We start from the raw sequence: 11944 nt of genomic DNA on the forward strand, positions 1-11944 counted from the left end.
AGCAAAATTGTAGATTTTTTGATATATTATTTTCTGTATCTTTTTACCCTTATTATTGTACAATTCACGAGATCGCGCATAAGGAAGGATCTGAAGTAGGCCTTCCTTGATTATAATGGAAAACTTCAATTGGAAGTTTTGGGTGACGTGTTGTACTGAAACGGATGGATAATATAATAATAATAATAATAATAAAAAGAAGGCTAAACTCTGGATCACAGATATAGGAAACCAAAGAGAAGACATATTATTGTGTAAGGGACAGGATAGGTTTGAGAATTCATCAGACACCGAGATAAATGAACAAACCACTTTCAATTCGTATAGTTAGGTGTCATCAGTGTCTGCCATTAGCCTATTTTCCCATAACAGCTGCATATTTAAACTCAATTTATTCAAAAGTATTATTACATATAAAGGGTAATCTTAAAACATACCTTTGATTGGAAAATAGGTTGAATTGAAAATCCTTTACCTAACTACTTTCTTTTGGGAATAAAGTCCTGAACACTTAATCCCAATTATTTCTTTCTATTAATATATGAGATTTTTTTGTTAAAAATACTGACTACATCGATAGGTTAATCATTTATTTGCAATAATTGAAAACACTGAGAAAATTTGTTCTGACTCTATGATTAGAAATCTCATAATTATGATAATTTAATTAAAAAAAAGGTTATACATAAAGAGTTTAGACTTAACCTGCTGATTCTCTAATTAAAATATATACCTTCCTAATACTATTACCATATAATTTTGTTGAAACATAAACTTATAAAAGATGCAAGTTTTGCCAGAAAGAAAAACGAGCCGGTGGAGGAAACTAATGACTCGGTACTATAGCTGCCAGTTGGGCAGGGTTCTAGTATCCTAAATAGTGTTCCAGTGCAGTCATCAAGAAAAAAAAATGAAAAAAGAAAAGAAAAAGAAAAATGCTGATATTGATATCCACTATGTACTGTACAAGGTTATGCATCAACCTGGTACAACTTCAATTCTATGTAATCAATCACTTTCAAGACCAACTCTTGCAACGAGAGCCATCTGAGAGAAATTTTTTTTTCGATTTATTTCATATCAACAGTGGGCAGGCTCTGTAGTGGTCGGCTTCCTAGCCGAGGGTTTAGAACCAATTCACCCATCATGGCCAGACGATAATCCGCGGATTTTCATGCTTCCCAGGATTTGAGCTTTATCCTTTGCGGCTGACCGAATACATTACGTGGCAATGTCTGAAAGGGCAAGATGGCTTCAGCCTCGTCCGTTTGCATGACTAGTGCAGCAGATAATTAACTAATCGATTTCTCGCTCTTGATGAAAATGACGGGAACCTCAGGATTCTTCAACTTCTGTGATCATTACCTACAGCCCGGCCGCAGACCTTTTGAATTGTAATATCTATCTATGTCTTCATCCATTTTCGAGTGCGATCACCAGGGAAAAGCACGACAATTGCTGCTGCTGCTGCTCAATATATATACAAGATGCCTACTCAGCTCGTTAAGTCCAGGTATCTGAACTCACAGAAGCTCATGAAACTCCTTCGGAGACTTTTTCGTGAACGGACTTACAAAGTTGAAGTGTGTATACCTCTGTAAAAACTACATGATATTTACCACCATCAATTGAGCCCACGGTTTATTGTTACATAGATTAAATACGGTCTCTGGATCATCCATGCACCCGAGAGCACTTACAGAGGCGAGTTTAAGAGGCTTGACTTCATCATAACGCGATTCAATTCCTCACATTATATTAGGAGGAACTCAACAGTTGCGTGATATACAACGAGCTGCAGGACCGCTCTATGGCTCAGGTACTGTTGAAATCCTCGCTACCTAACCTGGACCTTACTGACTGTATTGTTTGTGTAGGGGTAAGAAGGAGGAGAATCCCAATCATTCCCCAAAGCTGAGATCTCTACAGATCCACTGCCACAGAACCTGTCCCAAATGTTTCAACCGCTGAACATTTTCCTAACGGAGACATTTACATACCCGCTGAGCCCTCAACTGTGGAGACGAGTGGACAAAATGGCCACCATGTCTATCGGCTCGCTGGGCGTCACCGGGATGAACGCGGCGAGTCAGCTTTTCTATACGATATCTTGCTATCCAAAGGGCAAACCTCGCAGGTTTTCAAGATTAGCGCCACGATGATATGGCGCTCGGACGATGGGAGGGATACACGACAGGCGGTCACTTCTAAGGTTTGTTGGCACGCTCCCCAACTTGGTGTGCTGGCTGTGGTTGATGAGCTATTCTTCTTCCAGCTCGCCGTCAAACGATTGAATGAAGAGACAACCGCAAAACAATTCTTCCACGAATATGAGAATCTGCGCCAGATCAGTAGATCCCATCACCCCAATATAGCGCAGATTCTGGGGGCATTTCGAAATGAAGAGAACGCAGTCCAGAGCTTCAACTTTCTGTTCCCGTTGGCGGCTGGAAATTTGAAACAGCTGCTCCGGGTTCTCTTGACCATGATACTACTTTTTTCAAGGCATCAGAATCACTGTGGAGTCAATTCGAGGGTCTTGCAAGCGCTCTCGCCTATATCCATGACCAATGCGCACTGGCCCATCAAGATATCAAGCCATCTAACATCCTTCTTTACCACAACACTGACAGTCCTCGTCTTCCCGCTCTAGTCGCCAAAATCGCCGATTTTGGACTCGCGGTGGGCCTGAAGGATGCCGTGTTCTGGCAGCCAGGGACTCTCGAGGCCAAATCCGCCTGGAAGTATGACGCCCCCGAACTGCGCAAACTCAGCAAAGATACCGAGGAGGACGTTCGTCCAATGCCAACCCCAGAGTAGCTACGTAATGGAGACATCTGGAAGCTGGGTGCGGTCTTCTGTGAACTACTGACCTTTCTTCTGGGCGGGAGTCGAGGAGTCGGCGACTTTCGCACCTTTATCACGACGACCGATACCGATAATCGGTTGACATCAGATGAGATCGGTGATGCCCGCTTTGACGATGGGGAGAGAGTCAAACCCGAGGTCCTCACTTGGTTGCAACGCCTGAACGAGGGCCATCATAGTTCCCGTTTCCCAGTCAGGGAGGTGGTTCCCATCATAGTGCAGATGTTAGATGAAGCAGCCAGGAGACCTTCCGCGTCAGCCGTTGCCGACTATCTCCTGCAGGTAAGGTTCTGCAAGTCTGTTATTCGTCAGGCGAAGACTTATGATAACAGACAAGCACTGCGCTGTTCTTCGACGGTTGTCGCCTGGTGCAGTTCACTGGCTGGACAAATATTCCCCAACCGTCACGATTCGATAAGCTCAGAAGCTCGATCGAGAAAAAGGCCAGAGCCCGCATTGACTGGTGGCCGTTGCAACCGGTCCAATATCAGTGCCTCAGCGGGTATTACAAGAATTAGTTGGAAGGCAAGTCCGGCCAGTTTGTTGACTAGCATCGACGTTGGACTAAGATGCATCGGTAGTGGTGCACAGAACGTCTCTCTGTTGATCTACCCACCCCTCTGGCGATGCAATATCGATCAAATTGCCAACCTATTTCTGCCGTTTCTGCACCCGCATCAATTCTGCCCCAGTTCAACGCGCCAGCACAGCGGATTTCACCTAATTCACACCAGAATCCAAGCCAACCCCAGAATCAACATGTCGGTCTCCATCCCACGGATCAAAGGCATCAGGGAGGGGGTAATGGAAACACGCAATTACCGCCGCTCAATGGCACGACAAGACCCCCAGTGAGCGAGATCTACTGGTGCGTAGACCGGCCGTGGCTCGAACCGTCCGAAACTCGGTTATGTATCCAAGATGCCCGCACGTTATCCGACGACGGAGAGTTTTGTGGGCTCTTGAATGAACAATATGGACAGGTGCGGGGATTCCGCGGACGGTTTCTATCATGGAAGAGATGTCTGGGGGTTAGGTTTATCAGTGTAAGAAACGAACCCCCCCCCCCCCCAAAAAAAACCCAAGACATATTATTGTCACTAATATGTATCGAAAAGTTTCGCCGCATCTTCCCCAACCAAAACCAAGTAGCCTGCATGCTAGTCGGCCTCCCCAAACTGCCTGGAACATATGAATACTCCCTTCTCCATCCGGAAGCCGTCCACATGGCCATCGCCTCGCAACAGATCATCGCAGGCATGTACAACCCGGCCAAACTCTGGGGCAACACGACCATCGCCATGATCCCCAAGAAGACGGACAGTACCCTTGCCTCTGACGTGGGCACGGAAGGATGGGGCCTGTATGCCGTCCAGGGCTGGTCCCTGTGGAAGATTGTCCTCTGGATCTGTGCCTGCAATTTCATCGGGATGGTGTTTGTGGTCCTGTGGTTGGTCTTGGTCGACAAGACCGATTTGCAGAATGCGTTTGTGCCGGCGACCTTCCTGGTGACGATGCTGTGTCTGGCGATTGGGATTCCGCAGTATTTGGATGCGGCGTGAACGACGAGCGCCGGGAAACTGGCAGATCCGACTCGGAGAACAGCGCAAAACGAGGCTGTTTAATTCTGGCAGCCATCTTGCCGTCTTATTGTTTAATGAATTTTTTGTACCTAGGTACCTAGGTATAGTCTATGTCTTAGCCTATCTCTATAAATAGACATCACATCTGTTATAGAATTCCGCTCAACTAAAAAAGGTGCCCTGACAACCATTCTTAATGAGTACTCTCCTTTCTGCTGACAACATCATGGTTGCACTGTGTCTGCTGCACGAGGGGTTCGTCTAGATGTTCACTTTGTTCTGTGATAGAGTTCACTGCCGGAACAGTTCATTAACTTTTTAACTACGGTCGATGTTTCAGTTTATTTCTATCTATCAATAGACATCACGTCCTGGTTTCACCGTGTATCCTGCACAACTGGGGTTTTTTGTGGCGTCCTCTCTGTTCTTGACACTGCCAGCTGTCCAGATCGCACTCGACTCGGATTTCATTTTACCTCTTGTTCCGTCTTTTTTTTTGTAGTTCGGACAATAAGCCATAGAATAGATTATCAACCTAGAAGTGGTCAAAATACCCTCCAGGAGGTAGCTGTATCTTGCCGTTCCGCCACGAACAAGCACATGCTCTAATCAGTTCTTAACCTTATTCAGGAGCTCCTGAGTTGCATGTCAGACCGTCTGAATGTTATCAAGTCGATAGAGAAACGCACCTGGAACTGGCTCTTGACGCCCTCGTAAATCTCATCCAAGTCGCCGTCACAGTTGAACTGGTCGTATCAGCATCCCCCTTGTACGTCCTTATACCAAGGGGGGATTGTGGTCATGAATACCTCAACCAGTTTGTTCTTCTCCCTCAGCTTGTCGACACAGGGCATGGTCTCCTTCTCGAACTGTTTGAAGCGTTTTCGGAAGGTCTCCAAGTTGTCATCAATCCGGTTGGAGGTCTGACTGCGCTTGCGAACTCGACGTTCCATCGTGTCTAGACTGCAGGAGAATAGAAGGCCGTATTCGACAACATCAAACTGCAACAAACAAAGCTGTTAGAAGTGGCGTTTGAAATCAGTCAGGCGTGGGAGCTTACCGAGTCCTCAAACGTATTCATCTGCTCTAAGCTACGCGGAAATCCGTCCAGCAGGATGGCTGACTGCGTCTTGCGCAGCTCTTTCTCGAGTACGGTCATGATTGCCTGAACCGGGGCCAGCTTGCCCTCCTGCATCGCCTGCCGCACCTGCTCGCGAGCTGGAAATTCGTCACTACACTCCACCGGAAAAAGAACCAGTCATCGCTGTTGACGAGAGGAATTGGTTTTGTGATGCCTAGTTCAGATACTCCCGTGGTTGAAACAACCCTGAATGGCTTGATAAGAAATGGATACAGAGACGCCGTTCCATGGAATTCACCACAGACTACTAAAGAGTCACATTCACCAAAACATGTGTCTGTAGACAGATATGTGGTGACTTCCCTACAAGGTAGTGACTGCTCCTTCCTATTTCTTCCCGTCTCCACGTTACAAATGGTTCTCTTCCTTTCTATCTCCCCCCAAATTTCTCAAACAACTTCTCGTTGGACATGTATCTCTTCAATTCCTATATCTATATATAACCTGTGTCATCCGGGTTCGAGCCATGGAAAAGACTCAGGGGTTCTCTCCTTTCAGCTGCCAGGTTATATTGTCTCTGTCTATATACCATAAAATTCTCGATAAGGAATCCGTCGATTGTTATCCCTCCTGGAAGACTCGAGAGACATCCAGACAGAATCCTGGAGATAATATATCCATCTCCTACTATGGCTGACCAACATTTAAATGCCATAGATGATCATCCCTGCAACTACAACACCATTATCATCATGTCACCAAAAAATGGCAAACAAGGTGAGTCATGGACAAGATCACAATCTCCTTACGAGAATCGGGTTAGTTGACATGCCAGCACAGCGAGCCAGAAACTCAGCGACGATGGCAGCTTGCTGAGAATCATTTTTTTTGTTTGGAAAGACTCCAGAAGCGAAAGATGCAGTCAACTGTTCAACTAGTTCTGGTTGTCAGATGGTCACAATTGACCAGTCTCCCAGGGGAGCGTGTCTGCTGAAGGCAGGTCCTGACAGAGAACGCAGAAAGCTCATTTTACATGTCAGGGGCTTTTCTAGCTCAGGAGGATGCAGATGCAGAGGTTGAAACTCTGCAGTATACCGGAAAACGAGACCCCCCAGAAAGGAGTAGACAAGGCTCGTCGGAAGCGAAATGCTCACACAACTGCGAAAAGATATCGACTGCTAGTCACCAGAGAAATAGAGTCCAAAAGATACGCGTGTGATCTCGTCAATTATTTTCAAAGAGGCGAAACGATATCAAGACATTATGTTAATATGAATGACAGTTGGGTCGACTCGGCTGGCTCAAGGAAGTAGAAATCATGGATCAAAGAGATACTATGAACAAGGATGAGCTGGAATGCCAGCTCCGCAAAGCGAACGATCGATGGGATGGGTCTGATATATCCTCTCGAGGAAGGGCACACCAAACCTCGCAAAGTGAATCATCATCTCGTTCGTCCGATCCGTAAAGCTCGTTAAGCGAGGCTTCTTCCATTGATTCAACGGAACCTTATAATATGCAGATAAATGGCAGTCAATATCAGAACCTCCTACTCAGCAAGGTGATTCGGGAAGCCTAGTGTATGTATTCCTTGATCTCTTGCCAAGACGACTTCTTTTGAGACCTCGGGATTCATTTTGAAACTCCTGGAACTGCCAGTGGGCGGTCGCCGCGAGCGACAAATCGCCGCGTTATTTGGCGACGTCGTTGGGCTCTAAGACAACATGGACGGAGAAACTGGTCGCTTTTGGAAAGAAACCCATCGATTGTATGCACAGCACCGTTGCAAATAGCCCATGTCGATCACGAAATTGATGCAATGAACTTGGGCAACAATACCTTATCGCAACTGTTACTACTGGCAACTGGACAAAAACTGGCTGATTGCTGCTAGGCGCCAGCATCTCATTCTACAGAACTTCCCTTTGTACGCGAAATTGGATTATCTGTCGTTTCGGCAGGAAAGATAAGGAGACGAAAATGTGGAGAAAAAAAGAAGATGGCAACTAGTTTTCAACAACTAGTGCATCAGGAACAGCGAGCCCTCGAGGAAGAGAGAGGAGAGCATAAAGCTATTCCAGTCTGCACAGCAAGTAGCAGCGAACCCTGTCTCAGTCCCCGTGTTTTGCGACAGTGCCCTGCGAATTTCCTTTTCTTTGCTTTTTACAGACAACAATCTGTCTTTTTGATGGAGGGATGGCCAGATCTCTTAGGAAGCAGGTGCAGAAGGAAGAAAGAAGGAAGAAAAATGATCCTCCTGAAGATCTCTCTTCTGGATGCCTTATTTTGGTTCTCTGGGCACATCACTTTGGTACCCAACAACGGAATTCCTCACATGTGACTTCGAAAAGAAAACGCATACTTTTCACCTTGGCGGTTGGAGATCGGAGACGAGACCAAGCAAGTTTATTTATGTGAGTCGCAGACAAGAATTGGAAGGTTAGGGTTAGGAGGCGGCGTCGGAAAATCAAGTTCAACAACGATTGCTCCCCACGTCTCCATCGTCACGACGCCTGCCTGTATGGTTTGTTGCATCGTTTCTGTTGCTGTGTTCCTCTTGAGCATCATCGGATCAGGGGACTTCATCACCATTAGGACGATGGACCCAGACAGGCAGCCCCTCCTCAGCAGAGAGCTGTTGCATTTCCAGTGGATACTGCATCAAATCTCAGTCTTGACCTCTTGGAAGATCTATCTGCCGGATCGGAATCCGTTGCTGTCACTGTCGTTGTCATTGTTACTGTTGCGGGATGTTTCGAGACACTTGGATCATGGAGCTTCTGCATATTGCAGCTGTGTACTTGGAGAGTATGTGACAGGAGGCGGAGCGACGGAAGGAGGAGCGACAGAAGTATCTGTGCCAGGAGGATCTCTCTTCGTGACCGTACTAGACTTTGCACCCAAGATTGGGAAAGAGCAGAGATCCCTCTTCTATGGCTTGGTTAGTTTGAACACCTTCTTTTTGCTTGCACATGTGATGTGATAATTTTCAGTAAAGTACCGCTAACATTTGTATAAATATGTGTGTAGACTGACCCGTTTTGTGGAATTTATCGGCGTTCTGGGAGGTTGCGATATGATCTGGCTGTGAAGCCTGCAGCTAGCTACGCGCGACAAGAAAAGTAATGGGATTCTATTATCAAATATGGGGGTGTTTTGGCTTATGAAAGCCCTGTCTCTCTGCTCTCTGTTCTTCCTCGGTCTTTCTTACCTAATTCTTTTCACTATGGCAGTCGTTAGCCTTGCAATATGATCTCCTTTAGTCCTCCACGGATTTTAGATTAGTTGGAATATAGGTATTACAAGAAAACATAAAAAAACAATATAAAACCTACTAAGAATTGATTTTTCCTTACCCCTACCTCCTATCTATTGTTACGTATAGTCCTAGTCCATAAGTTCCCGCCATGAGCCCATTTTCCCGCAAAACCTGTATATTTTAAAGGGTTATTTCTGAACAAAATTATATGATAAGGGTATTAGAAAAATATATCTTTGAATAGGAAATTAGTGAATCTAAATTTTTTATATATAAACTTTCGTTACTTAGACGACCATAACCACAAAATTTTCAACCATAAACTTAGACTGAATTTTCTCAAAATTTTTAACTATTAAAAATAAGTGGATCAAGTGTAGATTTAATTAGTTTTTAAGAAAAATATTCTAATATATCATGAGAATAAACTATAAAATTTTCATTTAAAATAATTATGAAGGGGTTCATTCTTAGATATGAAATTTTTAGAGAATTTTGGACTAACTTTACCCTCAAAAAAGTAGTTATTATAGGCTTTAGGTAGAGAAATCTTCTATATAAAAAATTAATTTAATCAATTTTCTAACTAAAAATCTATTTTAAACTCACCTTTTATACATAATATTTTGAATAAATTGAGTCTGAAATACGCAGGTTTTGCGGAAAAATGGGCCCATGGCGGGAACTTATGAAACACAGCCAACAATTTAACATACCTTAAAATAACACATGCCTGCAGAAGGAAGTTGGAAAAACGGTGGCAGCAGAGGCCACTGAGTAGGAACAGCAGCAAAGAGAAGCTGACGAAAGAGACATGCCTAGGTGGTACTGTACTAACGAAGAACAGCTGCAATAGGCGAGGGAATGACAGTTGCTAAACAGACCACCAATAAAGCCCAGCTTCAGCGAAGACTCGTTCGTGCATAATCCTAGCTAGACATTACTAAATATGCAGTTGCACGGTCTATGCTATGCTATGGCTGCACTGGGCCTAGTAGTAGTCGATCATCTAATTCTGGCCACCAAATCCACACGAACGCCCATCTAGCTCCTGACAGCCCTTGTCTACTTAACTTATGTAGCTAGCATTCAGCCAGGCATGGATTTGTCGGTAGGTTAGGTTAAGTAAATAGAGCAAATTTAGCCGACATCAATGATGAGTATCTCTTTCCTTATTCGGTAAGTTTTTTAGCTCTAAAATATAGCTTTCTTTCTATGAGTCAGTCTGATTGCGACAAATCCGTTATTACTTTACTATTACGAAAAGAAAAGTTAGAGGCCCCAGAAATGACCTGGGCCACCTATTTCTACTGGGGAAAAAAAATTATTATGATATGACAACAGGGAGGGGTGTTTTCTCGTGAAATTTTATTCCCCGCTTACTACCTACCCCAACTGCCAAATTGCAAGCCCACCATTACTGTACTGCCAGCCACTCAACGTAGACATATTCAGCCGCACAAAGATTATGTTCTGTGGCTTGCAGCTAGGATGACAAGTAATAAAGTTTTCACCTTCTGCCCGAATACGAACATTTTTCCATTTTAAAAAGCCGGCTTACTTAGAAGGGTTCCTACAGGCAATGGTGATGAGGACTATCTACGTACTGTACATAGCACTTTATGACATGAATTATTATGTGTATAAGGGCTTACCTCTGGCTAAAAAAGAAAAGAGATAGGATAAATAAAAAACATCGTACATAAACAAAAAAAAGGTTTCGAGAAACAATTAACCCTCATTACTACTGTACAGAGTATAGAATCATGGAGATAAGAGCATAAAAGCCGAAGACGAAGGGTGCCGGCTCTATGTAAGCTGGCTGGCTGGCTGGCTAGCTACCTAGCTAACAGCAATTCCAAATAACGGGGCAGCCGCTAAGCAAGCAAATAGGTGCGTGGCAGGCCTGTAGTCACATTACCACGATATTAAACCAGCCTGATTGTATGTATGTACATACGAAGTGGCAATCAGACTGCAGAAAACTAAAAATGGGATAATACCACAAATAGTTCTGGCCTTTTTTACCAATGAGATCTTATTGCATGATGACAATGCACGTAGGTTGATTAACTATACAAGGCAGGCGAAAGGGGGCAATTTACCCATCGTGAGGAGATACCTATTTGCTTTTTTTTTTCATTCCCTCTCGTTGTCTGTTATGTATGCTTATGTCTTTTTTCTCTGTCTCTTCTCAAACTCCTGCGAGTAGTTATTTTTCAGCGCCAGTGACATGACACAGACATGGATGCTCTGCATTCCAGCCATCCGACTCGAATCTTTCCTATAGTCGTTCTGATCTTCTCTCTCTTGTCATCGCCATTCGTGTCTGCAGCTGCAGCTGTCCTCGAACCACTGATCACACCTCCTCCGAATCTCCTCATCCGGCAAGATGTCGACCAGAACCCTCAGTTTAGGGGCTGGGTGAGTGTGGGCAAAAACTCCTGTGAGTTGAGAAATTCGATCTGGATCACTACATAAACAAAGAGCTGTTTTTTTTCCGCTAAGTCCCACCAGACTCCATCCTTTACTGCAACTCGGGGTTTACGTTTCAATCGTCAAACCGCTATGCCTCCTGCTGTCCGACAGGAGTAGGCTGTTCGCTCCCCGTGGGGTGTACATCAAACCTGCTGCTCTGGGCACCAGATTATACATCCAACTGGTAGACTAAACTCGTTGAACCCCAGCGGTGATTATTTCGACACTGATATCTGACTGACTGCATTTTCAGTGGAACATTTGCCTGTGAGACGGGGACTTACTTCGATTTCCCGGGCGGCACCAGTACGAACATCGAATACTATTGCGGTACACAGGGCTTCACGTTATACCGTGCGACGACGACCCAAGGTGAGCCTCATGAGAAAGCGTACTGTATGTGTGTACTTGCGAATGTTCGACAATCTGATTGGGGATAGGTACAGCGACGTCAACATCCCAAACTACGTCGTCGTCGTCGTCCTCGTTGTCGCTGCTTCCTTCATCCACCTCGTCCGCAACACCATCTGCTTTGAGCTCAGGTAGGCAATGAGTGCAATGTCCGATTCGCGTTGAGAAAAGTCCCTCTAATATGTATTTTCCTATAGCACCTGCAAGTTCCTCTCATGGCATCAGTGGCGGAAAATTGGCTGGCATCATCGTTGGCGCAGCAGT

General features: G+C 44.8%; 4 protein-coding genes across 4 annotated transcripts; 3 read left to right on the forward strand and 1 right to left on the reverse strand.

Annotated features, from left to right (window-relative positions):
• Positions 1 to 2158: 2158 nt before the first annotated feature.
• VTN77DRAFT_934 (uncharacterized protein) lies at positions 2159 to 3386 on the forward strand (the record flags this gene model as incomplete). Its single annotated transcript, XM_069425937.1, has 4 exons — positions 2159 to 2351; positions 2420 to 2793; positions 2845 to 3150; positions 3201 to 3386. 4 exons carry the CDS (start codon positions 2159 to 2161, stop codon positions 3384 to 3386), a joined length of 1059 nt encoding a protein of 352 aa, XP_069273217.1.
• A 108-nt stretch (positions 3387 to 3494) lies between these two features.
• VTN77DRAFT_935 (uncharacterized protein) lies at positions 3495 to 4430 on the forward strand (the record flags this gene model as incomplete). Its single annotated transcript, XM_069425948.1, has 2 exons — positions 3495 to 3914; positions 3987 to 4430. 2 exons carry the CDS (start codon positions 3495 to 3497, stop codon positions 4428 to 4430), a joined length of 864 nt encoding a protein of 287 aa, XP_069273218.1.
• A 630-nt stretch (positions 4431 to 5060) lies between these two features.
• Positions 5061 to 5646, reverse strand: VTN77DRAFT_936 (uncharacterized protein; the record flags this gene model as incomplete). The annotated part of the gene is made up of 4 exons (XM_069425959.1): positions 5061 to 5087; positions 5141 to 5197; positions 5261 to 5452; positions 5512 to 5646. The coding sequence occupies 4 exons, from the start codon at positions 5644 to 5646 to the stop codon at positions 5061 to 5063; spliced, it is 411 nt and encodes a 136-aa protein (XP_069273219.1).
• A 5389-nt stretch (positions 5647 to 11035) lies between these two features.
• Positions 11036 to 11815, forward strand: VTN77DRAFT_937 (uncharacterized protein; the record flags this gene model as incomplete). Its single annotated transcript, XM_069425970.1, has 4 exons — positions 11036 to 11237; positions 11309 to 11453; positions 11523 to 11660; positions 11710 to 11815. The coding sequence occupies 4 exons, from the start codon at positions 11036 to 11038 to the stop codon at positions 11813 to 11815; spliced, it is 591 nt and encodes a 196-aa protein (XP_069273220.1).
• Positions 11816 to 11944: the final 129 nt, after the last annotated feature.

Source organism: Rasamsonia byssochlamydoides (genome assembly GCF_041956645.1).
Source record: "Rasamsonia byssochlamydoides strain NRRL 3658 unplaced genomic scaffold VTN77scaffold_110, whole genome shotgun sequence".
NCBI lineage: Eukaryota > Fungi > Ascomycota > Eurotiomycetes > Eurotiales > Trichocomaceae > Rasamsonia > Rasamsonia byssochlamydoides.